We start from the raw sequence: 24,372 nt of genomic DNA on the forward strand, positions 1-24,372 counted from the left end.
GATACACATTTAGAAATAATTGCTATGCTTTAACTATTTAAAGCATAGAATACTATAGACACCAGACGACTTGTGTGCTTGCTCAGACTAAGTGCCAATAGCTGTTGTTGGGCCACTCCAAGACCTCCCACTTTTTATGGTTCCTTATCTGCAAACCAGACTTGGACTAGACGGCCCTCAAAGAGAGGACACCTTCAAAGAGAAGACTGTGATAGAGAAGATAGCCAATGTGGTGTTCCCAGATGCTGTTGGAGTCTGCTGTCATCATCCCAGAACATTGGCCATGCTGACATGGGCTGATGGGACTAGGACTCCAACAGCATCTGGAGTTCTCCAGATTGAGCATCATTGAACCACACTGTAAACCCTCAATTTCTTGTTTCATCAGAAATGATGATGAGATGGTGATGAGATGGGAAGTGTGTACACACACAGGCAAGGATGCTTTTATCATACTACCTACAACCCTTGAAAACCTATGATCCCCAGTCTCTAGTCTAGACGCACATTTATTTGCAACTGGGGGCAGCTCTGTTCATTTCATGTTGGGCAACAGCGCTGGGGGTTCAAAGTCTAGCTCATGTTTATCTTCACATCATCTCTAGAGCTTTGTGTAGGCTCGGGTTATGGAGAGAAGCTAAGCCTTTGAGGTTTATCTGGGTTGTGATTTCAGCCTTAATGTCCTTATCGCTCCTGAAAATCTGGCCCCAAATTCCTCCCAGAACGCCTTACAAACTTGCAGAAATACTTGCAACTAGAGTTGACGTTCACCATCTGCAAGTACAGGCACCCCATTTTTTTGGGGGGTGTAACATCTATAGTTACCCTTCATACCCAGACAGCATGAAGGCAGTTCCAGAGGAAGAAAACATTTTACTAGAGCAGTAAGAGAATGGTACTCAGCCCAGCTCAGAAGCATTCTGGGAAAATGAGAGTGGGGGGTAGCTGTAGTCTCTCGCTGAGTACTCAGAGGGTCTCTCGTTGATTCCCCAGGGAGGGCTGCAAGTGTCCCCTGCCTGAAACCCTGGAAAGCTTTTGCCAATGTAGACAATAGAGCTAGATGAATCAATGATTTGACTCAGTCTAAGGCAGCTTCCCATGTCCTTATGTTCATTTCAGAGTGCTACTAGTGCACCTCCCTAATAGAAAAGCTGAAAATAAAAAGAGGCAGTGACTGACATGAGCCCCAGTGAACCTTCTATCAGAAGCTGATGTTGGGCCTCTTTGAAGCAGCTGCCCTTTCCTTGCCTGCTTGCCCTTCGTTTCAATGATGATGCTTAAAATAAACATACACACTGTTATCATCCAAGTGGTTTTTTTGCATTGGCTCCTAGATGGTAATGGCCTGTTTCCCTTCCCTTCCTTCCACAGTCTCCAAACTCTCACAGTTACCCAGATATGGAAGCTGTACCTCTTTTGCTGAACAGCATGAAGGCAGATCCGGAAGAAGACTCCTTGTCCACAGACCATTTCCAAACGCAAACTGAGCCAGTGGACTTGTCGATAAACAAGGCCCGGTCGTCCCCCATCGCTGCTTCCTCTTCGCCTGTGTCCATCACCGCCTCGGCATCGTCTCCTTCTTCCACTTCAACATCCTCTAGTCGGCCAGCCTCGTCACCCACAGTAATAACGTCCGTCTCTTCAGCGTCTTCTGCACCGTCAGTATTAACGCCAGGCCCGCTCGTGGCATCTACATCAGGTGTTGGAGGGCAGCAGTTTTTGCACATAATCCACCCAGTACCCCCGTCCAGCCCCATGAACCTACAGACCAACAAAATGAGTCACGTACATCGCATCCCAGTCGTGGTGCAGTCGGTACCCGTGGTCTACACAGCGGTGAGATCACCAGGGAATGTCAACAACACTATCGTAGTACCGCTACTGGAGGACGGGAGAAGTCATGTCAAAGGTACGGTGCCCCTCCCCCCTCCCCCCAGGTGTGAAATGTACTTGGATTTTAAGAAGGGTGAAGCCCAGACTAGCTGATGCTACTATTAGAACACCCAATCGTTTTGCAAGCCTACGGGAGCTTTTCCTTCCTATCTTGCATGTGGAAATGTAAGACTGGAGGCAAACACTTGTTAACTGGAGAAGCATGGGGAAAATATCAAATATTAAGCCAGAGGGCTAGCATGATAGAGTGTCTACAGGACAACTGCCAAGTGGGGAGACTCCAAATTAAATTCGACCATTGCGCTGGGAACCATCCAGCTCAACCGAAGATCTGCTGGATCCTAACCCCAGTCATCCCAGCAGATCAAGCCACAGGATTGTTCTCTCAGTGTCTGTGTATTTAGCAGAATGCCAGAAAGGGACATAGGCTGGCCACCAGATTATTAATCTGGATAATACAGGCTTCCTGATCAGACTGCCTACTACATGTGTACAGCTGTACCATATATAAGCTCCTCTTTCTGATGTTGCACCAAATATGTGGACATGGGCGATAAAGAGTTGGTGGCTTGTGGATGTTGGGGATGGGATTAGTTTGGGCTTCCATATGTCTGGATTTTCTCAAACGTTATCGGGAGGCAGAAGTTTGGCAAGTAAACCAAAAAAACTCAACAACTTTCGCTGTGTCCTGCGAACGTCATTGATAGTGATCTTCTTCCTCTCTCCTCTATTCATACAAGTAGGGTGTATTTGTGTGTGTGTGTGTGTGTGTGAATAGTCCCAATTTGTTCGTGAAATGGAAGATGTCACAGCCATTGTCATCTTGTGCTTTTCTTCCTCCCTGAGGAAGTCACCAGTAATATAGAGTCAATAGTGGGGTAGGAGAACTAGAAATGATGCCAATCTATTTCACATCTGGCAACCAATGTGCCCCTTTTGTTTCAGACAGTACATGGGTAGACAAGTATAAAATGTTGGGGACACAATTTTTTCACAGCCCTCTAGCGTATACAGTGGTACCTCAGGTTACAGATGCTTCAGGTTACAGACTCCGCTAACCCAGAAATAGTACCTTAGGTTAAGAACTTTGCTTCAGGATGAGAATAGAAATCGTGTGGTGCCAGCGGGAGGCCCCATTAGCTAAAGTGGTACCTCAGGTTAAAAACAGTTTTAGGTTAAGAACAGACCTCCGGAACGAATTAAATTCTTAACCCGAGGTACCACTGTATGGTGGCTCACTTACCAGAAGAAATTCCAGTGTTAACGCTGGAAGTGTATATTCAATTCTCACCAAACTAAGCCTCCTGGAACAAAATATATACCAGGAGGCTTCATTTGGTCAGAATCAAGTATATACTTCGAGTGCTTTAAGAATGTGATGCTGGCCATGATGGAGTCAGCGAGTCAGGCATTGTTGTGCCTCTGGACGCTCTAGAACAGGGCTGTCCAACAGGTTGATCGCAATCTACTGGTCCATCGTGGGGTGTCCCTGGTTGATCTTTGGACCCCACCAAAACGCCCCCCCAAAAGCTCAACAACTCTGACAATGGGTAGATCACTGCCAGTTTTTTAATAATGTGAGTAGATCGCAGACTCTTGGAAGTTGGATGCACCTGCTCTAGAACATAAGAAGACCCTTGCCGGATCAAGCCAGCCATCCCAACACCTTCTTCTCATAGTGGCCAACCAGATATTCCCATGGGAAACGCACAAGCAGGACCTGAAAGCAAGAGCACTCTCATCACTTGTGATTCCCTGTAACTGATATTCAGATGCATATACACTCCCTCTGACAGGGGAGGTAGAACAGAGCCATTGTGGCTTGTGGCCATTCATCGCCTCACCCTTCCAGGAATTTGCCTAATCCTCCTTTTAAGCTTTTCACTTTGGTGGCCATCCCCACCTGTCATAGAGGACCACCCATGATAGACAAACACACTCTCCTAGCCATGTATTGTGAACTGCTGGCTTCTTGACAACACCCTTTCCCCCCCTCCCTTTTGGAATCCCAGGCAGCTGCAAAACTGGGAGATTTATCAAGCCCCTAGTGCGCCACTATATGTGACTTGGAGGGTTGCATTCAATGTGTCTGGTCAGGAGTTTTGCTGGCTTGCACTAAAATTCCCACTGTATCCAGCACCATGTGCAAGCTCAAGGATTGAGAGTTAGCAATAGCCCTCCAGGTTTGGATAGGGATGGCGGTTGTATTCACGCTGCGGCATAGAGAAATGGTTCATATAGCAGTGGAACCCAGCTAGTATTCTGCGTGCTGGTTGCACCAAACATCTGCTCAAACTAAGAGGAAAATCTCACACTGGATTTGGCTCTGGTCTTAGCGAGCTTTAAGGATGTGATAACAAAACAGTTTATTAGACATAAAGGTAAAGGGACCCCTGACCATTAGGTCCAGTCGTGACCGACTCTGGGGTTGCGCGCTCATCTCGCTCTATAGGCCGAGGGAGCCGGTGTACAGCTTCCGGGTCATGTGGCCGGCATGACTAAGCCGCTTGTGGCGAACCAGAGCAGCGCACGGAAACGCCGTTTTTTAGACATAACTATCAGCCAAATGGGGGATGCGGGTGGTGCTCTGGGTTAAACCACAGAGCCTAGGACTTGCTGATCAGAAGGTTGGCGGTTCGAATCCCCGCGACGGGGTGAGCTCCCGTTGCTTGGTCCCTGCTCCTGCCAACCTAGCAGTTCGAAAGCACATCAAAGTGCAAGTAGATAAATAGGTATCGCTCCAGCGGGAAGGTAAACGGCGTTTCCGTGCGCTGCTCTGGTTCGCCAGAAGCGGCTTAGTCATGCTGGCCACATGACCCGGAAGCTGTACGCTGGCTCCCTTGGCCAGTAAAGCGAGATGAGTGCCGCAACCCCAGAGTCGGCCACGACTGGACCTAATGGTCAGGGGTGCCTTTACCTTTACCTATCAGCCAAATGATCCTAAGCTAGTACAGCTTGATACTGTTCCATCTGCAACTTGAATTGCATTTGATTTCAGAAGAAATGGATTTTAGGGAGATTTCTTTAGCTAATTAAAGAGAATAGTTACATAAAGGACCAAAGGACAAAGATGCTCTGGTGAAAAAGACCCGTGTGACTGGCCCTGCCTACCATTCCACTATTTAGATCCTACTTGAAATTAGGAGGGCTACACCTCAGGGAAGATGGCAGGTGAGAGACTTTATCCAGCAAACCAGTTTGCAGGAATGCTCCATAAAATCAGCAAGTTCATATACGGTTTTATCTGGGCCAGATTTTTTTTCAGGGTAACATTTTTTTCCTTATTGCTGTATTGTCTGAGCAGAAAAGACTCCACAAAAATTTCTTCCCACCATTCCCTTGTCTGGTTTTGTATGTGAGATTCCTCCTGGCTGCGTGGCCTTGCTTTTGCAAAACAGAAATAAGAAATCATTCCAGGAAAACACCTTTTGATAGTTGGCCTGTTTATTCACAGGGGGAAACCAAATAATCACAAGCTTTATAAAGCAGGGTGAATGTCACTTGTTTTCTACTTATTTTGTGTTGTGTAGGCTCCTATGATGTAAGTAATGGGCCCGCCTTCTAGTTTGTTATGAATAAAAAATCATTTTCAGTTAGAGCTTAATAATTATTTCCCTATTAATATACTTCTTCTTAATTGTATTTCACTATTAATATACTTCTTAATTGTATTTCAGTTCAACAATTACTTTGATAAAATACATATTTTGTTATGTGCAAATGGCTTTAGATACCTATTAGGTCCATAAATTACCATATAGCACATATTCAGCACAAAAAACAGTGACAATTTGTTGTTGACAAAGGACAGCTGGACATATAACCGCCCCCATTACCTTCAAGTAGCTTAGGGCCTCATCAAACCTAAATCTGGCCCTGTAGAGAAGATAGATGTCCCCACCCAGAATAAAGACCTGAGATACTAGCAGAACATAGCATACTTTGTTGTCCCTAGCAGTATATAAAGAGGCAGCTCTTTTAAAGATATTTAGATTTATTTAATTTTTTTAAAATCAGTTTTACGTTTCATTAAGGGATTTTGTAGCAACAGTGAAGCCTTTGGCACCTATTGGCTGAAATGGTGTGATGTCATAGAATGTTTAGAAAGGTGGACTGCTGAGGAAAGTGTACAGTAATTTAAGGTCCAGCTTTGTGGGCTGAAGTTAATGGTAGTTTGGTTGGGTGCAAGAATGGAGGAGTCAAGGTCACTTTTAGATATGTAGAAGTGTCTTGTCTAGAAACCTGGGCTCAGAAAAAGCTATGTCCTGCTGTTGTTCAAATCTGTAATTGCTTTTCTTTCCCCCGGCTTTGTTTTATGTTGGATAGTGAATCAGTTATATATTAGATACTTGATGTGATTTAGGTCTTAACACTCTTGAGAATTCGATTTCCTGTAAATGGGGTGTGAGTTCTACAGTGTTCAATTTAAAATGAAAAAGGCTTAACGTTTTTGCTGTGGAAAAACAACAACACACCATCCTCATAGATGTGTATCTGAGTTATACGTAGGTAGGTTTCTGCAGATGTCCATAGCCTCTATTAATCCTGAATGCCCCTGGCAAATTATTTTGCTCGTGAAATTACTATAAATAATGACTTTGATTGGACAGAGTAATTAATAGCCTATGGTAGATTAGCAACGAAACGCATGTATAGGAGCTAACCCCACCTTCTCCCATCACACAAGCGCACACAGTTAACTGCTTAAACCGCACAGTCCCATAAAATCTCAATAAAGCCTGAAAAACTGTGGAGTATGTGTAATCTTGCTATAAATTGCAATAAAAATTACCCTGTAGACTCTATATTATGATCATTAAGTTCATGGATGCTGCTGCTGTGTACATAAAGTTTTATGGAATAAATCGACCAGTTTTGCTGCCCCTATCAGAGAGCAAGCTGTTTTTGATTTAAAAGTTGATTGGTGTTCTCAGAGCATATTTCCAAGAGCGCAAACCATTTGTAATGGCCTTTAGTGGAAAGCGGGTTGGGCGCTGGGGTGAGGAGGCCTTGTATATCTGCCCTGCATTGAGGGTACTTTATTATGAGGCCTGGGAGAAGTTACATGTTTTCCGCAAAAAGCACATTTGCACAGCTGCTCTGTGTACATTAAATAAACCTCTGCACAATGTCTAATCTCACTGGGCTTCATTTGGAGTATATTACGTCTCCCTGTATTTGTTTGAAATGCTAAACAGTACATTTAATTTTGTACTTTTTTTTTCTGCATCACTTCTCTGCCCAACGGCAGGATGTTGCTTTCCTTCTCCAGGAACTACCGTATTTTTCGCTCTATAACACGCACCCGACCATAACACGCACATAGTTTTTAGAGGAGGAAAATACGTAGGCATGCCACCCATAGGCATTCCCTCCATAACACGCACAGACATTTCCCCTTACTTTCTAGGAGGAAAAAAGTGAGTGTTATGGTGCAAAAAATACGGTATGTGGTTTATTCCAAAATCCTGTTGTTGAGATACTGGTAGACTATTATTTTCTGCTACACCAGTGGGATTATAATTTATCACCTCCAGAAAACACTCTTCTCCCCTTCCCTCCTCCTCTAACATTATTATTATCACAGTCACACCTCGAGTTAAAGTAGCTTCAGATTGAGCATTTTCAAGTTGCGTTCCGCGGTGACTCGGAAGTAACGGAATGGGTTACTTCCGGGTTCGCCACTCGCACATGCGCAGACGCTCAAAATGACGTCACGCGCATGCGCAGAAGTAGCGAATTGTAGCATGCGCAGACGTGGGTTGCATTCTGCTCAGGATGCGAACAGGGCTCCAGAACGGATCCCGTTCACATCCAGAGGTACCACTGTATTATAATTAATAATACACTGCCCATCTGGCTGGGTTTTCCCAGCCTGGCTTTAGTAAAAGCTTTTTGATTTGTTAAACCACGGTGTGCTGTGACATCCAAACTAGAAAACTGTGGTTTAAACACTGCCTGCAAACCAGGATCAGATCTGCTCAGGCTTGAGAGGCCTAGCACAGCATTAATCCCCTTTTTCTGACAATAAATGGGCAGAGAAAACAGTTAGCAGAGGAAGCCAGCATTCTCAGATGCAGCCGGCAGTCACAGAGGAATTCTAGAAGTATCACCATTGCCCAGAAAGTATGGTTCTGTCTGGCAGACTGAGCAAAGAACATTGCCAGCAATGTTAGCTGCGGGGTGTGTGTGTGTGTGTGTGTGTGTGTGTGTGAGAGAGAGAGAGAGAGAGAGAGAGAGCGAGAGAGCGAGCGAGCGAGCGCAGCATGCCTCCAGTTTTAATCCAGAAAAAAGACTACTTTCCAGTTATCAAAAACCCTGGGAACCAGCAATTTAGGAAAAGTAAATATTAAGTATTATTATTACTTTTATTATTACTACACTCAATAATTTGGTTCTTTCCCATCATATGGCAATACTTCACCCCGAACAGACTGTATTTCCAGGCATAAAGAAAAACAAGTGTTCTCACAGAGCTTTAAAAACAACCCTCCACCCTTTCTCTCTTGGTTTTCATTGCTTGGTATGATTTTTTTTAATGCTTTTGCTTCAGAGTAAATTTACATCCTGAGAAATGCAGTCACGCCCACCTTGAGTGTGGGAGTTTATTCCAAATATAGACTGCGATTTGCTTCCGTTCTATAATACCAACCCAGTTTATGGGAATTAATCATCTTTGGTAGTTGCGAGGGATGTCCACAAAGATGTATTAAGCATTAAGCTGCCTTGGATTCATTATAATTCAGGATATCTGGTACAGTAGTAGTCATAAAAGTGTTGACATTCAAGATCTCCAGGATTTCAAGTTTCAGTGATGTAATCCTGATAATAGCTTTCCTTATAAAGCCCTGGCCTGTTGCTGAATTCTTGAGCATGAATTGCATTGTTAACAGATTTGGCCTCATACATACATACACATGTAAGATCATCGGGATCTTTTGGTTTTGAAAGGGCACCCCCACCTTTAAAAAAATTCCCCACTGTCAGGAAAATGTACCCTAGCTTTCCAGGTGAAAAACGAGATGATCTGCTTTAGTCTGTTTGAAGAAGCAAGGGATGTCTCCTGTGAACAGTTGCTGTATGGTGGTGTCTCCACTTGGTGGTTTAGTCATATGATGCTATCATTTACCTGTCTTCTCTAGTCAGTCAGATTGATTTGTTGGAAACCATCGGTGACTTCAAACGTTATATAACAATACATTTTAGCAGCACTTGGGGTTTGTGGCATCTTAGAGGAAGGAGAGCACTTTGGTGGGGGACATGTTGTAATACTAATACTAATACTAATACTAATACTAATACTAATACTAATACTAATATATTTATACCCCACCCACCTGGCTGGGTTTCCCCAGCCGCTATGGGTGGCTGCCAACAGATTATTATTATTATTATTATTATTATTATTATTAAAGCGATAAAACATCAAACATTAAAAACTTCCCTAAACAGAGCTGCCTTCAGGTGTCTTCTAAAAGTCAGATAGTTGTTTATTTCCTTGACATCTGATGGGAAGGCGTTCCACAGGGCGGGCGCCACCACCGAGAAGGCCCTCTGCCTGGTTCCCTGTAACCTCACTTCTCCCAGAAGGTTGGACCTCAGTGTCCAGGCTGAACGATGGGGGTGGAGACGCTCTTTCAGGTATACTGGGCCGAGGCATTTTAGGGCTTTAAAGGTCAGTACCAACACTTTGAATTGTGCTCGGAAACGTATTGGGAGCCAATGTACCAAGACTGGTGTTATGTGGTCTTGGCAGCCACTCCCAGTCACCAGTCTAGCTGCCGCATTCTGGATTAGTTGCAGTTTCCAGGTCACCTTCAAAGGTAGCCCCATGTAGAGCATGTTCCCATTCTGGGGTAGTTTGTCCACCTTTGGTTCCCACTGTGCACTCAGCTGTCACCTGTGGCTCCTAGAAGCTATCAGTAGGCAACAATGGCCTCATCCCATCATGGCCATGCTGACTGGGTCAAATGGGAGCTGGAGTCCGGCAACATTGGAAGGAACCAATGTTGGCTACCTAATGTGATTTAGTACTGTGGTACCTCGGGTTACAAATACTTCGGGTTACAAACTCCACTAACCCGGAAGTAGTACCTCAGGTTGAGAACTTTGCCCCAGGATGGGAACGGAAATTGTGCGCCAGCGGCGCAGTGGGAGAGGGAGGCCCCATTAGCGAAAGCACATCTCAGGTTAAGAACGGTTTCAGGTTAAGAACGGACCTCCAGAACAAATTAAGTTCGTAACCCGAGGTACCAGAGTACTTCGTATGCTCATATGCAAATTCTCTCTTTCCCGTTACAACAGGGAAAACCATAAATCGCTCCCTACATTAATTACAGGCTTTGGGCAAAACCTGCAAATTGCTTGTCCAAAATTGCTCATCCACACAGTTCTCAGTGAAACGGGTCATTATTCCCTTTCCTCAAATGGGGAAGTGGGACTGAGAGTACAGATATTCTTGAATTCACCTTATAAATTCATAGTGGCTGTGAGACTTAAACCCGCTACTCCTGGACCCAAGCCCAACTTCCCATCCTATGGATATTATAGATAGCGTCTGCCAGTTATTGAACCACTTATTCCTCTACTTGGGTAGTTTATTAAGATAATGGTGCTTTGTTATTGATTGGTATTCCAATACTGACATTATTAATTTAAGGGGAAAGAATAGCCCAAGTCTCTTTTCTTCCTTATTCTTCAAGAAATAAGTTTTCCTCCAATTTTCTGTGTTCTCTTACTGCAATAAATGAAGTGTCTCTGTCTGTTACCAAATCAACTCATGATGTGTTTAATCCAGCCATGCAATTGATAAGTCTACGAAGACATATTAGCCAACACAAGAATTAATTGTGCATATAGAAATCCCACATTTCTGAAATCTTGCATTTCAGTTCTGGTGTCTAGAAAAGTTGAGGAGGAAATCTAGATATAAGGTTGTGTTTAGCAGTGATGTGGATATAGATAGATATGGATATTATACAAACACATTGGGGGGAAACCAACCCTTGTTCGTTCCTTCAGGATATAAAAAATTTTTTTTTTTCTGTATGAGATTAGTTCCCATTTGTTGCCAAATGTGTGTTCTCTAAACTCAATGGGATATTTTAAAAACAGTAACCAATACCAAAACCCCCACAGTGTTCTGCTGTCTGTCTGTTTGTTTGTTTGTTTTGCTTTTTGCTTTGGGTTAATTTCGAAGCTGCAAACCTTCTCCAAAACAAATAACAAACATAGGTTCAATTTAAGGTTAGGCCTTGTCTCAAAACTTAATATAACTTGAATGCAGGGCTCAAGCTACAACAAAAATGGGTTTGTTTGAACATATTGAGAGACATTTAGTAGCAGCAGCAATAATATTTCATTTATGCATCATTTTCCGTGAGGCATCCTGAAGCGATTTAATATAATAAAATACATACAAGAGTTACCATATTTTTTGCTCTATAAGACTCACTTTTTCCCTCCTAAAAAGTAAGGGGAAATGTGTGTGCGTCTTATGGAGCGAATGCAGGCTGCGCAGCTATCCCAGAAGCCAGAACAGCAAGAGGGATTGCTGCTTTCACTGTGCAGCGACCCCTCTTGCTGTTCTGGCTTCTGAGATTCAGAATATTTTTTTTCTTGTTTTCCTCCTCCAAAAGCAAGGTGCGCCTTGTGGTCTGGTGCGTCTTATAGAGCGAAAAATACGGTATATATAGTGAAAAAGTTAAAAGAATTACACATATAAAACCAAGTTTGAAACTATAGTTTAAGAAGACACATAGAGAATGCGCCTGTCTGATATGTAGTGGGAATGAGTCCCAATGGGTAGGTGATAGGATGCCATCTTCCTATCTTGAAGAAAGGATGAAAGCAGCATTTGGCTGGGCACGTAGCTAATGGGCACCCAGTGAAATTATTTCAGCAGTGGCATAATATGGTGGTGATACTCTGCCTCGATAGTAGCAGAAGTAGTACTACGAGTAGTTAGTATTTGCTTTGTGTTAGATGGTGCCTTTAGGTGGAGATATTTATTGGAAATGTCAGCTTATGCATTGGGGGGTGAGTTTTCATCTGCCAGCCGATAACGGGGGCAGGAAGGCAAGTTGGAGTAATTGGAAAGTGACAGGGCAGTAGCAGTGATTTAGGAAATCACCCCCTTTCACCTCGAAACATTTCCTTCAATCACATCTTATCTTTAGGTCTCTGAGCTTTCTGGTCCCGTCCTATATTTAGGAAGTGTTCGTCCACTTCACTAAATCCCCCAGAAAGGGCAGCACAATTAAAAGTGATGGTAGATCATGGAAAAGCCAGGTATAGAGTAAGCTACTGGGCTGGAGGGGGCGGGAATGCCAGCGAATCAGTGTGCAGACAAATGCAAGTGATGTCTTCCAGTTGTTGCTGTTGTTGGGGCGTTGCATGAGTCTAACTATGCACAATCAATACATCATATTTCTGACAGCAGAACTCGCTTATGATTAGAAACAGTGAGGCCCTATGTCAATTCACAAGGCAGGTCATTTGTGTTGTTTGAGGATTATAAACATACTGGGCGTGATCTAACAGAAGCTGAACGTTTAAAACATTTACCTGTTTTCTATAAGTTATATAACATATATGCAAGCTACAGTGAGGTGCCGTAATGGTTTGTCTATACTCTTCGCAATAAGCATCCTCTGCTCACTCAGAGAGATATTTACAGTTCTTTATTTTACTTTTTCCAATTTTTAAAATTAATTTTCCAAGTTTATAACAAATACAACACAACACAAAAAACAAAACAAAGAAAAAGAAAAACAAACATAAAATTTCTTCCAATCAGAATCCAAATTAATTTCCATTATTAAGTGACTTCCTCAAATCCTTCCTAACTGATTTTCATTAAATCTCATTTTAGCAATTTTCAAATATTCACTTTCTAATATAATTAACTAGTTCAAATTACTAACTTCCTTTCTTTTCATCATAATCTCAATCCATAGTATTATACAATTCAACATCCTTTAATCCTAAACGAATTTAATACTTGCAAGTATTTCCACTGATATTATATTATAATATTTAGCTAAATATTCCTTAAATTTCTTCCAATCTTCTTGATGTTCCTCCTCTTTCTGATCGCGGATTATTCCAGTAAGGTCGGCTAGCCCCAAAAAGTCCAGCATCTTCATCCGCCGATCTTCCACTGTTGGTATTTCTTGTGATTTCCAATTTTTGGCTAATAAAATTCTCGCTGCAGTTGTGGCATACAAAAACAATCCAACGTCTTTTGGGGGCAATTCCATTCCTATTACAGTGGTACCTCAGGTTAAATACTTAATTCGTTCTGGAGGTCCGTTCTTAACCTGAAACTGTTCTTAACCTGAAGCACCACTTTAGCTAATGGGGCCTCCTGCTGCTGCTGTGCCGCCAGAGCACAATTTCTGTTCTCATCCTGAAGCAAAGTTCTTAACCTGAAGCACTATTTCTGGGATAGCAGAGTCTGTAACCTGAAGCATATGTAACCTGAAGTGTATGTAACCTGAGGCGTATGTAACCAGAGGTACCACTGTACAGTTCTTTATTTTACATATGTACAAGCAGCACAGTACAATCATACATCCGAATTGTCCGGTTCAGATTCGGGGAGTGGTCTTCTCCTGCTTCTCCTCCAACAGAAGAGGCAGGGGAGCTTTATGGGATGTCTCTGATTCCTGCGCTTTAACCCTCTCCTTTCCTGTGCCAAAGGCACAGGCATAGGCTCTCCATCTGTTCCTGAGCTCCCTGTGTGGTGCTGGGGCTCTGCTTCAGCAGCGGAGAGCCTTCCCGCCTCCTGGCCAGTAAAGCGAGATGAGCGCCGCAACCCTAGAGTCGGCCACGACTGGGCTTAATGGTCAGGGGTCCCTTTACCTTTACCTTTAATGTGCGTGGATACCTTGTGATTTCTCTGTAATCTTCCTTGTGCTGGAGTGTAGGTGAGGCCCAATACAGTGGTACCTCGGGTTAAGTACTTAATTTGTTCCGGAGGTCCGTTCTTAACCTGAAACTGTTCTTAACCTGAAGCACCACTTTAGCTAATGGGGCCTTCTGCTGCTGCCGCGCCACCGGAGCACAATTTCTGTTCTCATCCTGAAGCAAAGTTCTTAACCCGAGGTACTATTTCTGGGTTAGCAGAGTCTCTAACCTGAAGCGTGTGCAACCCGAGGTACCACTGTATGTATGAAGGCCTGCAGAACCTCTGCATGTCGAAGAAGAAGAAGAAGAAGAAGAAGAAGAAGAAGAAGAAGAGGAGGAGGAGGAGGAGTTTGGATTTGATATCCCGCTTTATCACTACCCGAAGGAGTCTCAAAGCAGCTAACATTCTCCTTTCCCTTCCTCCCCCACAACAAACACTCTGTGAGGTGAGTGGGGCTGAGAGACTTCAAAGAAGTGTGACTAGCCCAAGGTCACCCAGCAGCTGCATGTGGAGGAGCGGAGACGCGAACCCGGTTCCCCAGATTACGAGACTACCGTTCTTAACCACTACACCACACTGGCTCTCAACTGAAGGCAGCCACATATTGGACCGGCCTGCCAGGTGTTTGGCAACACTTCTTTAGGATTCCTACCTGGGCAGCAAAACCGGGCATTTTGTGGGCTTCATTCAGCTGGAGGATCTCTCAAATTTTGCAGGTTTGGTGTGCCCTGCTTTTTCAAGGCATCAGCATCTCAGCATGCCAACAGTTCTGTTAGAAGTCCCACTCCCCCAGCCTGCCAGCAGTTCCCTGCACATGGAACTATGTTAATATTCAGCCTCCGTGTCCAAGAAATGATCGTCTTGCCGCATTAGCAAACTTACTGCATAATTAGTTGCATAATTCAGAAAGGGCAAGATAATATAGCTGCCATTTTAAAGCCACAGCTAAGTGATGAAGTTGATGGAGTATCATTTGCAAATAGGCTCTAATACTGAAGGATGTTTTCCCCCTTTAGTTTGCTAACGGGGAATTGGGAATTGATGGTCTCTTACGTTCTATGAATCAAGTGATTCTAGTCGCCACGTACAACTTCGCAGCAAAGCAACAACAACCCATGATTTGTTGTAGAGGTTAGTTAGGCAATTGGCATTATTGACCAAAAAAGAGAGAGAGAAATTCTAAAGTATCTCTTAAGAAATTGCATTTGCCTGTTCCTTGCTTGAATATCCCAGCTGTTCGCTGCTACAGAGGGCAAAGCCACTATGCCATTTGATACTGTCTGATTACAGAAATCTGTGGATTGAGCTTTTAGGAGAAGAGCAAACATTTCAAGGGCCCTCAGAAAGCCACAACAGGATTTGATAATATAGAGTGCCTTTGCGAATATAATTCTAATGATGATTATGGTGAGCTCAGTCCTTTTGAGACAGGCATTTGACCTCCCCCCCCTCACCATGTAAGCCTCTGTCATCAAATCTTTGTAATTCCCGTTGGGTCTTTTCCAGTTTATGTTCTTCTCCTCCTGTATTTTCTGTTTATCTACAGTAAATAGAGATTGGGACTTGTTCCTTTGTACTTCAGATGAGTAAGCTTATCTTTCAGGAGGGCTTAAATCAGGTTAAATCTTAGGCCTGAGTCTCCCGTTCATTTAAAATAAATTTGTGCAAAGCCATCTGCAGGTATTTTTGTATGGTAGAAGAATTCTTCAATATATATCCCACATAAGAAGACCTCAGCTTTACCATATCTTGGAGATTGATAGGAAATTAACATTTTTTTAAAAAAATAATACAGTGGATTTTAAAAATACCATGTGGTTGTGACAACTTGGAATAAATTTTCACCATGGAAGGATGGCCAAGAATTTGTTTTATTTCATAGAATTGGAGAGTTGGAAGGGACCCCAAGGACCATCTAGTCCAGCCTCCTGCAATGCAGAAATTTATTCATTTAAAAATCTTTTAGGCCACCCATTAGAGCAGGCATGGCCAAACTCGGCCCTCCAGCTGTTTGGGGACTACAGTTCCCATCATCCCTGACCACTGGTCTTGTTAGCTAGGGAAGATGGAAGTTGTAGTCCCAAAACATCTGGAGGGCCAAGTTTGGGGATGCCTGCTTTAGAATTAAGCCTTCTCAAGAGGGAAGTAACCTTATTACTTCAGAGCTAAATGCTGCGTCATTTGTTAAGCTCTCATCGTCCATATCGTCAAGCTACCTAAATCTGAAAGTAATTATGTGCACAAAAAGCTAGCATTCTTTCCAGGTGTGATTTGTGGCTTCTAAAAGGTGGGGTGTTGTTTTCGGTGCTGCACATTTGCTCTGTGTGTTGTATTTTGCCTGTCACGTGAGATTGCCGTTGTGAAGAGCCGCACGTCTCTTACCGCCCAGGTTACCTGGGGGTGGCTGTTTTCTGTAGTACCAGCACAGATAATTGCTATAGATGTAATTGCTGTCTGCAGTTCTAAGAATACTTGCGCTGAAGGGAGATGTTCACATAAAGTGTGGGGGCCGCTGCCAGAAGCAGCCGCCTCAGCTCACCTCCCTGCTTTCTCCCCCATTAATGCCTCCTAAATTAAAAGGCCTGGCATGAGGTCATCGTGCTTTCAGTTCCTCTGCCCCCACAGCGGCAATGAAGTGTGGAGGTGGAACATGGCAATGCGATGGCATCACGTCTTAGATCTTTGTTTACTGGGTGTTCGGGAGAGCGAAGAGGAGACATGGGGTTGCTGGGTCCATTTTTGCCTTAATAGGAAGCAGCCCATAGAGCAAAGTGGGACCCGCTTCTGAGAAAATACCTTTAGGGTCAAACTGCAAGCCTACTTACCCCCACCCCTCAAACCCTGGTTCTTAGATCAGTGGAGTGACATTTCCAGCTATCTATGCAACGCAGACTTGTCTCCATATATCAGCATATGGGAACACGAGGATAGTTTGTGTTTATTGCAGAATGAACTCAGAGGGTGGCTAGAGATGCCACAACATTATTTTGCATTTCTGTTTTGTTTTTAATTTTAATTTTTAATTTTCATTATTACCATTTCCAAAATCACATTCACATTCAAATTTCCACCGTTAATATCTTTCTTTATAATAAATTTCCACTGTTAATATCTTTCTTTATAATAGAAAAAAAATTCAATGACTTCCCTTCTTCCCCTTCCCTAGTTCCTTTGATTTTCCCCACCATTCCTGCATATTCTTATATATCCATTTAAGTCCACTTTCTCCCCTTATTCTTCCTTTATTCTATATCATACTGTTGAATTTATCTTAATGCTGTTAGCATTTTCACTTGTTTTCCACTCCTCTTTATATACTTGATCTTCTTGCTCTCTTATTTTGCTTGTTAGACCTGCTAATTCTGCATATTCTATCATTTTTTAATTGTCAATCCTCCTTACTAGGGACCTCACTCACCCGCCATTTGGGGACTAGCAAGATCTGAGCTGCTGTGGTGGCATACATTTTTTTAAAAAAAGAATTCTGACTCTTGGTTACTTTTGTCGGTACAATTCCCAGAATGAATGCCTCTGGTTTGGGGGGAAATGTTTTTTAAACATTTTAAAAAATCTCATTATATATCATTTCCCAGTACTCTTTAACTATTTTGCATGCCCGCCACATGTTTTGCATTTGTTCTCATCAGGAAGTTAGAGTGTTTAGTTGCTTTTTGTTTGCTTAATTGATTGATTATAGATATCTGCGAGCCAGATTGGGAGCCCCACAAGCCTAATAAAAGGTGGAGTAAGAATATTTAAGTACAGTGGTACCTTGGTTTACGAACTTAATCCGTTCCAGAAGTCCGTTCTTAAACCAAAGCATTCTTAAACCAAGGCGCACTTTCTCATGGCAGCAGGGGACTCAATTTACAAATGGGACACACTCAACATGTTCTTATTCCAAGGCAAAGTTCACAAACCAAAACACCTACTTCTGGGTTTGCAGCATTCTTAATTAAAGTTGTTCATAAACTGAGCTGTTCTTAAACCAAGGTACGACTGCAAAAGGAAATGAGTACAATGATGGCATATAGTAGAATTAGCTGGAGGTGTTCCCTAAGCTGACTTTAATCCATTGTGTATCTTTTATTTCCCAGCACAAATGGACCCACGTGGCCTATCTCCCAGACAAATTAAAAGTGACAGTGATGACGACGACCTGCCAAATGTGACCTTGGATAGTGTTAATGAAACTGGATCCACAGCTCTCTCTATAGCCAGAGCTGTTCAAGAGTAAGTATTGAGTTTTCAGGGTGGACACCAAGGTGGATGTTCCTAATGGAAACACCTGGTCATGTGACATTCTCTAGATACCCTACATTTGAATCAGTCTAGGTACCGGGCCAGTTCTACTAGCGTTTACCTTTTCTGCTGTATGGGAATGTGTGGACATGCTCACTTTCAATTAGAATTCGATTTTCCATTTCTCGTTCTTTTCTCCTCGTTAAGTTGTAAAGCTTTTTGTAAAATAAAATAAAATGAAATGAAAGTGATCTGTATTACCACCATTGCTTAGGAGCCAAAATGGTCATCTCCCAGTAACATTGCCTTGTCAGTGGTGGCTTCTGCAATTCCCCCTTAAGGAGAAAGCTACCACACCTATGTTCTGGCCCTTTCAGAAGGGTAATTATAATATTCTGCCCTGCCTCTAGAGTTTTTGCTCATACAGATTCTCTATCTTTTACTGTAGATGCTTTTCTATTTTATTTTATTTTTTTAAAAAAGATGTGTGTTTACATTTTAGTTTACCTTTTTTGTTTCATTGTGTTGCTGCTTTTGAGATTAAAAGGTCAAAAGTGATATTTATGTGGAAATAACAAATTAAATAAAAAATCGGGACTTTATGCGTACAGTCTTGGGGGTGGGCTGTATCACCAGTCACCTTTAATGCACGGTTGAGCTTTTTCACCACAAGGAGGGGAGAAAGGTGAAAAACTGTGAAAACTGTGAAAGTGAAAAGTGGCCTATAGTTACGGAATAACAGAATGATAAAGTTGGAACAGGTGCAGAGGGTTTAGAAGGAAAGAAAAGCATTCTTCATGCTGCAGAAGAGGCGATGTGTTTCCACTGTCAAACTAAAACACTAGATTAATGCAACCTGCAAAATATTAACGCATGAAGGGAGGGAATGAAAAGATTCCCCAATTCTGTAATTATTTTACAGAAATTAAGTGGCATTGGCCATCCTTGCTCTGCTTGTGATGCCAATGCAATATAATAGGTTGTGACGTTATTTTCAGGGCAATAATTAGCCTTCCCCTCCCCATGTTATGTTTCTTCTTCACACAAAGTAAGTTTTCAAACACTGATTTTGGAGTGTTTTTGTACTGTAGTCACCTCAGTGGGTGAAGTGAACTCCATTTTGGGTGGGCAGAGCCTAAAGCAGGTTAAAAAAGAAGTGTTGAACTCTATGTGATCTGGAGAGAATCTAGGTCAATCACCTAAAAAGGCCACATGTGTGTTTACAAAGTGGAGCACCTCGGGAGAAACATAGAAAATAAGTGAGAGGCAAAATGAAACCAAGATGCTAAAAGTGTTCTACTGCAGCTTTCCCCCTTATCTCCCCCAGACTTTTAATACTGGAATCTATTGAGTAACTTTTCCAAGTACGCAAATCTAGCACAGAGTTTTAGCATAAGTATGCAAATGCAATATATTCTTGTTTCTGAAGCTGCTGAACTATAGCTGACCCGCTCTGGCTGGGTTTTTGCTTTTTCTCTTAATGCGGCGCAGCGATGAGAAGCATTAAAAATGCTGATTGTAGCAAATATTCATCAGTGAGCAAAAGAAGGGAGCGCATGCCACTGACAAGCAGTCATAATAATCCAGGGCTAATAGAAAGTCTTTTTCCTGCCTTAGGCAAGGATGTCCCCATGAGAACTGAGCCTGTGGATTAGGGAACAAGGCAAGACATGGGTGTCTTGGGGCACTGAAGGAAAGCGAGAGGAAAACAAGTTGGAGAGAGGGAGTGACAGAGAGGGAGAGACTCACAAAAGGTCAGGGGCAGAGCAAGCCAAAGAGGAGAAAAAACAGTTCTACAACCAATGATCTATAAGCAGAAGGAGTCCAGTAGCCCATCGGTATTTTGTTCTCCCTTTTATGTGACCTGCTAGGAGGCTGGAGACACACACAGACACACACCATCCAAGAAAAGTAGGGAGATCCCAGTGGCTTCCGATGAACTTGCATTTTAAAGCAGGCCAGCGATGAGGTGTGATTCCTAGCACTCGGGTGCAGAATCCCAGGTCATCACAGAGAATTCTGGGAGGGCCTTTTAGAATTATTTTTTCAGGGATCCGACTCTTGTCAGAACCAGCAATCATATGCCACATGAAGCATTGTGGGTGCCACACTGGTTGGCTTCCTAGGTAAAGGGACCCCTGACCGTTAGGTCCTATCGTGGACGACTCTGGGGTTGCGGCGCTCATCTCGCTTTACTGGCCGAGGGAGCTGGCGTTTGTCTGCAGACAGTTTTTCCGGGTCATGTGGCCAGCATGACTAAGACACTTCTGGCAAAACCAGAGCAGCGCACGGAAACACCGTTTACCTTTCCGCTGGAGTGATACCTATTTATCTACTTGCATTTTTTGGAGTGCTTTTGAGCTGCTAGGTTGGCAGGAGCTGGAACAGAGCAACGGGAGCTCACCCCATCACGGGGATTCGAACCGCCGACCTTCTGATTGGCAAGCCCAAGGCTCAGTGGTTTAGACTACAGCGCCACCTGCTTCCTAGTTGCGCCTATTTTGGGCCAGTCCTCCAGTAAACTGGCATTATTATCTTGATTCATGAAAGAAATGGTTTTTCTTTTACCTTACTGCCACTGAATCTCAAAATGCTGTGTCTTCTTGCTGTTAGGCTCCTACCCTTGCTCTTATTTACAATACTTTGATTGAAACATAACCTAAATATGGCTCCGCTGAATATTTGCCAGTAGATATCTCAAGAAAATGCACTAGTAAAAAAACTTGGGCTCAGATCCAAAGAAATTCTCACTGCAGTCCTAAACGTGTCCATTCAGACATGAGACCCTTTAAGCTCAATGGCACTCAATCCCAGGTAAGAGTGCATGTATTGCAACCTTAGTTACCCTAAAGTTCCACTAAAATTGATGGGACATAAATGAATCCCAACTTGTTATTAATTTCAGTGGGACTTAAGCATGGTGGACTTTATCTGGATTTGGGCTATACACTTTGAAAATATACAAACATCCCTTTAAAAATCCTTTTCAGTAGCATGGATTTACCATGGGTGCTAATTTTTCCTCTTCTTGAATTAATCACGTGGGTAATCTTACCCAATCAGGGACGATGTAATAAGCAGGGTGACATTTGGGCAGTGTATCTGTGATGATGTTATTGGATGTCAGTATGTTCAGTCATAAGCAGTCAGTTTTAGTGGCGTGCATGTCTCTTAAGGGCACAAGCACAACTCAGAACAGGTGATGGCAAGCTAAATAAAGTAGCTAACATCTTCCCAAGACGGGCTGGAAAGTGACCAAAGAAGTAACATTTTTCAATCTGGTTGACAATTTTCCTGGGAAATGGTGTGAGCTTTCAGCTGAATACTCATACTAAAATATCACTTCCTTCATAAAAGGTACATGGTATATGCAAGCATGAATGTGTTGGCAGACAAACAGTGGGGGGAACGCTTCTTTATTTTCACATTCTCTGTAATGCATGTAAATCAACAGAGAAGTGTGCCATACAGTCTACTATGGATGAAGTACACTCATACCTCCACGTTCTGGCAGAAGAGGCTCCATCTCTGTAACAAGTCTTTCTTCCCTAGCACAGAGGTTGGTGCAGAAAGTGCTCCTTACTTCATTCAGATGTTCTCAGCACAAAAGAGAGTGCAGCTGAGAAAGTGAGAGATTGTTATACACTACAGCAGCTCTGATGTGATTTACTGTAGATGGTAGGTGAAGGACTCCTTTGGCATTAGTATCCATTGGTCCTCTTGTCTCATAATGATTTGGAATTAGATGAGGGTCAAGACCAGCCTTTATGCTGCTGTTTTTAACACAAGATCTATTGGAAGGCCTTTGGGCTCTGTATTTTAATTCAGGAGTGCGATTGCTGGAGGAGGAGGCAGAATATTGTTAGGATGGGGTTTGTTTTTACCTCCTCAGAGGAATCCAAATCCAGTGTGTAATACAGGCCATGTCACCAAGCCGACACAGTCTACCAGCATGGATTGAAGCCCCCACTCCTATTTTTTGCAGCTCCAGGAGAGCAGAAAAAGGCGAAGGGGTTATTGAGCTCCCAGTGGTCTGCACTGAGCTGGGCACTCGACTGTGAACCCTGTTTGTATAGAATGCATTCCATTACCTGAGGCCCTTTGTTTTGGAGAGACTGCTGAAGTTGCACAGCGCTTCTTGCTCTAGAGAACTTTGACATGCAACATATTGAATATGTCTTCTGCGGAGTTACACCATTAATCCATCTAGCTCAGTATTGTATACTCTTAATTGGCTTTCCAAGATCTCAACCACAAGTCTTTCCAAACCTTGAGAACTTACATATGCAAGTTACATGCCTCCTCCAAGAATCCAGGCTCATGTTTGGCTCCCACCTTCTTCTTCTTCTTCTGTTTCCATGGCAACTGTGGGTTGTTGGTGTTTTGTTCTTGGTTTTCTTGTTTTGTTTTTTTAACCATGTGGCAAATAGGCCAGTAGATTGCAGCAGGAGACCTTAGGATTTCCCCCCCTCGTAGATTGCCTCCTACGTGGCATGAAAAGGAATGTATATTGCTCAGGGTAACTTAAGTGTCCCATTGCACAACCCAGTGTGGCAAAGATGGGAACAGGGTCAGCTGGGATTGTTGGATGCTATCCTTTAGACAGGGAACCTGGCTGATCTGGTATAGGATTCAGGAGATGTTTTTTGAATGTCTGCATGTGCCTGTCAGATGCATCCCAGAAACTGGTGATAGGTGGTTCTGGACATGTTCTTCTGGGGTTGTTTGAGGCCCAGACTAGGGGAGGTCAGTAGCTGCTGGTTCTGCTGTGAGTAGGGGTGAAAATCATAGCAAGACAAAGCAAAAATCATCACCTTGGAGAGAGATGACAATGTGAATTCAGGACCATAGGTGGTGTTTGTGGACATCCAGGTTATCTAGCAAGGTCTTGGAACAACTAAGCGGATTTTATAGCAGTTTAGAGGCTCTGTGCCCTAAGTGCTGTCTCCTGGTCAGTTAAAGGGCTGGTGCCTTCTTTTACAGCTGTTGGGTCTTTTGAGGTAATGGTGTTTTCAGGTGCGGAGATCTCTCCTCAGGACTTCCTTGGTCCCCTGAGGAATCTGTGGGTCAGCCGTTGGAATCTGGAGGCAGAGGTATCTCCTTGGGGCTCAGGATAGCCTTTAGAACAACACAAGATGGACTAGGGCTTGAATCCATCTTGGAGCTGCAGTTGCCAGAGGGTTCCAAGGCTGAGGATTCCTCCAAGGCAATTGTCCTCTTGAGTCAAAACCAGGACAGCCACCATTTATAGATTTCAAACTCCCACCAGATCTGTTGTTAGACACCAGCTTAATAAAACTAGGAGACGTCAGTAATTTGTGCTTTTGTAACCTGGACACTTGACAGCTATAACGCACACCACATATAGCTTGTGTAGATTGTGGTGGCCTTCCTCCAGCTCCTGCAGTGATACTGTGACTTTCAGAAATGCAAACTGTGTTGAATGTTACATTTATTTGTTACTTGTTGCTTTCTGTCACAATATCTGAGGTTGGTGAAGGTTGTCTTGTTTACAGCATCGCATGATTTAAATATCCCCAGTGCACCAGAGACTGTGTACTCTCGCCGTTTGGTTCCTGTTTGCACCGCATTGACCTCTCCCACATTAATAGGCTCCCCTTAAACTTGTCCACATTTCAGTGTTCAATGCCCTTTCCAGATTAAAGTTCCAGATAAGAATGGAGGGATGTTTTGCTTTATTACTTTGCATGCTTGTTTGCTAGAAAAGGAACCTTAGGACTTCTGGGTCAGCGCCATCGACGAATGGCGGAGTTCCTCCGACCGGAGGAACGGGCTCCGTGGAAATTGGGTCTTCCCGCCGCGGCGAAGGCGGGGACCCGCTAGAAATCCCAGGCGGAGGAGCCTGGGAATGTGGGGTTCGGCAGAGCACCAAGAGCGCCTCCCCTACTTGCAGGGAAACCCCCTCTTTGGGGCTCCGGAGCGAAGTGGGGTGAGCAGCGCGGTGCAGAGAACCGATTGCTACTTTCACAGAGGGAAGCTGCACAGCCATCGTCAAAGAGCGCTGACTTTTTCCTGATGACAATTGGACTCTAAACAAAGTACCCGTGAGTAAAAATGGAAAATTGGATTAAGAAATTTGTGAATTAGGCTCTGAAGCGGGAAGGTTTAAACAGGAAGTCCGCCTTCCGCTTTTTGTAAACAGACTGAAGCAAAAACCTTGCAATCTAATAGCCTGGAAAGTTGTCTTAAAGATTGAAATTTCCTGCATCTACTACCAATAAAACCCTCTTAGAAGCAGGAGAAAAGGGGGGGGGGATTTGACTGTTTAAACCTGCAGGAGAGAGAGTAAAGGAATATAAGTTTCC

General features: G+C 43.4%; 1 protein-coding gene across 3 annotated transcripts in view; it reads left to right on the plus strand.

Moving 5' to 3' along the window:
* Window positions 1–24,372, plus strand: part of KLF12 (KLF transcription factor 12) — a 225,108-nt gene that overhangs the window by 130,953 nt on the left and 69,783 nt on the right. For all 3 annotated transcript variants that reach the window (XM_053384669.1, XM_053384671.1, XM_053384670.1), the window contains exons 3-4: window positions 1,372–1,909; window positions 17,902–18,037. In XM_053384669.1, the coding sequence (XP_053240644.1) occupies window positions 1,372–1,909; window positions 17,902–18,037 (674 nt within the window). The remainder of the gene's footprint in view (window positions 1–1,371; window positions 1,910–17,901; window positions 18,038–24,372) is intronic.

Source organism: Podarcis raffonei, chromosome 4 (genome assembly GCF_027172205.1).
Source record: "Podarcis raffonei isolate rPodRaf1 chromosome 4, rPodRaf1.pri, whole genome shotgun sequence".
Lineage (NCBI taxonomy): Eukaryota > Metazoa > Chordata > Lepidosauria > Squamata > Lacertidae > Podarcis > Podarcis raffonei.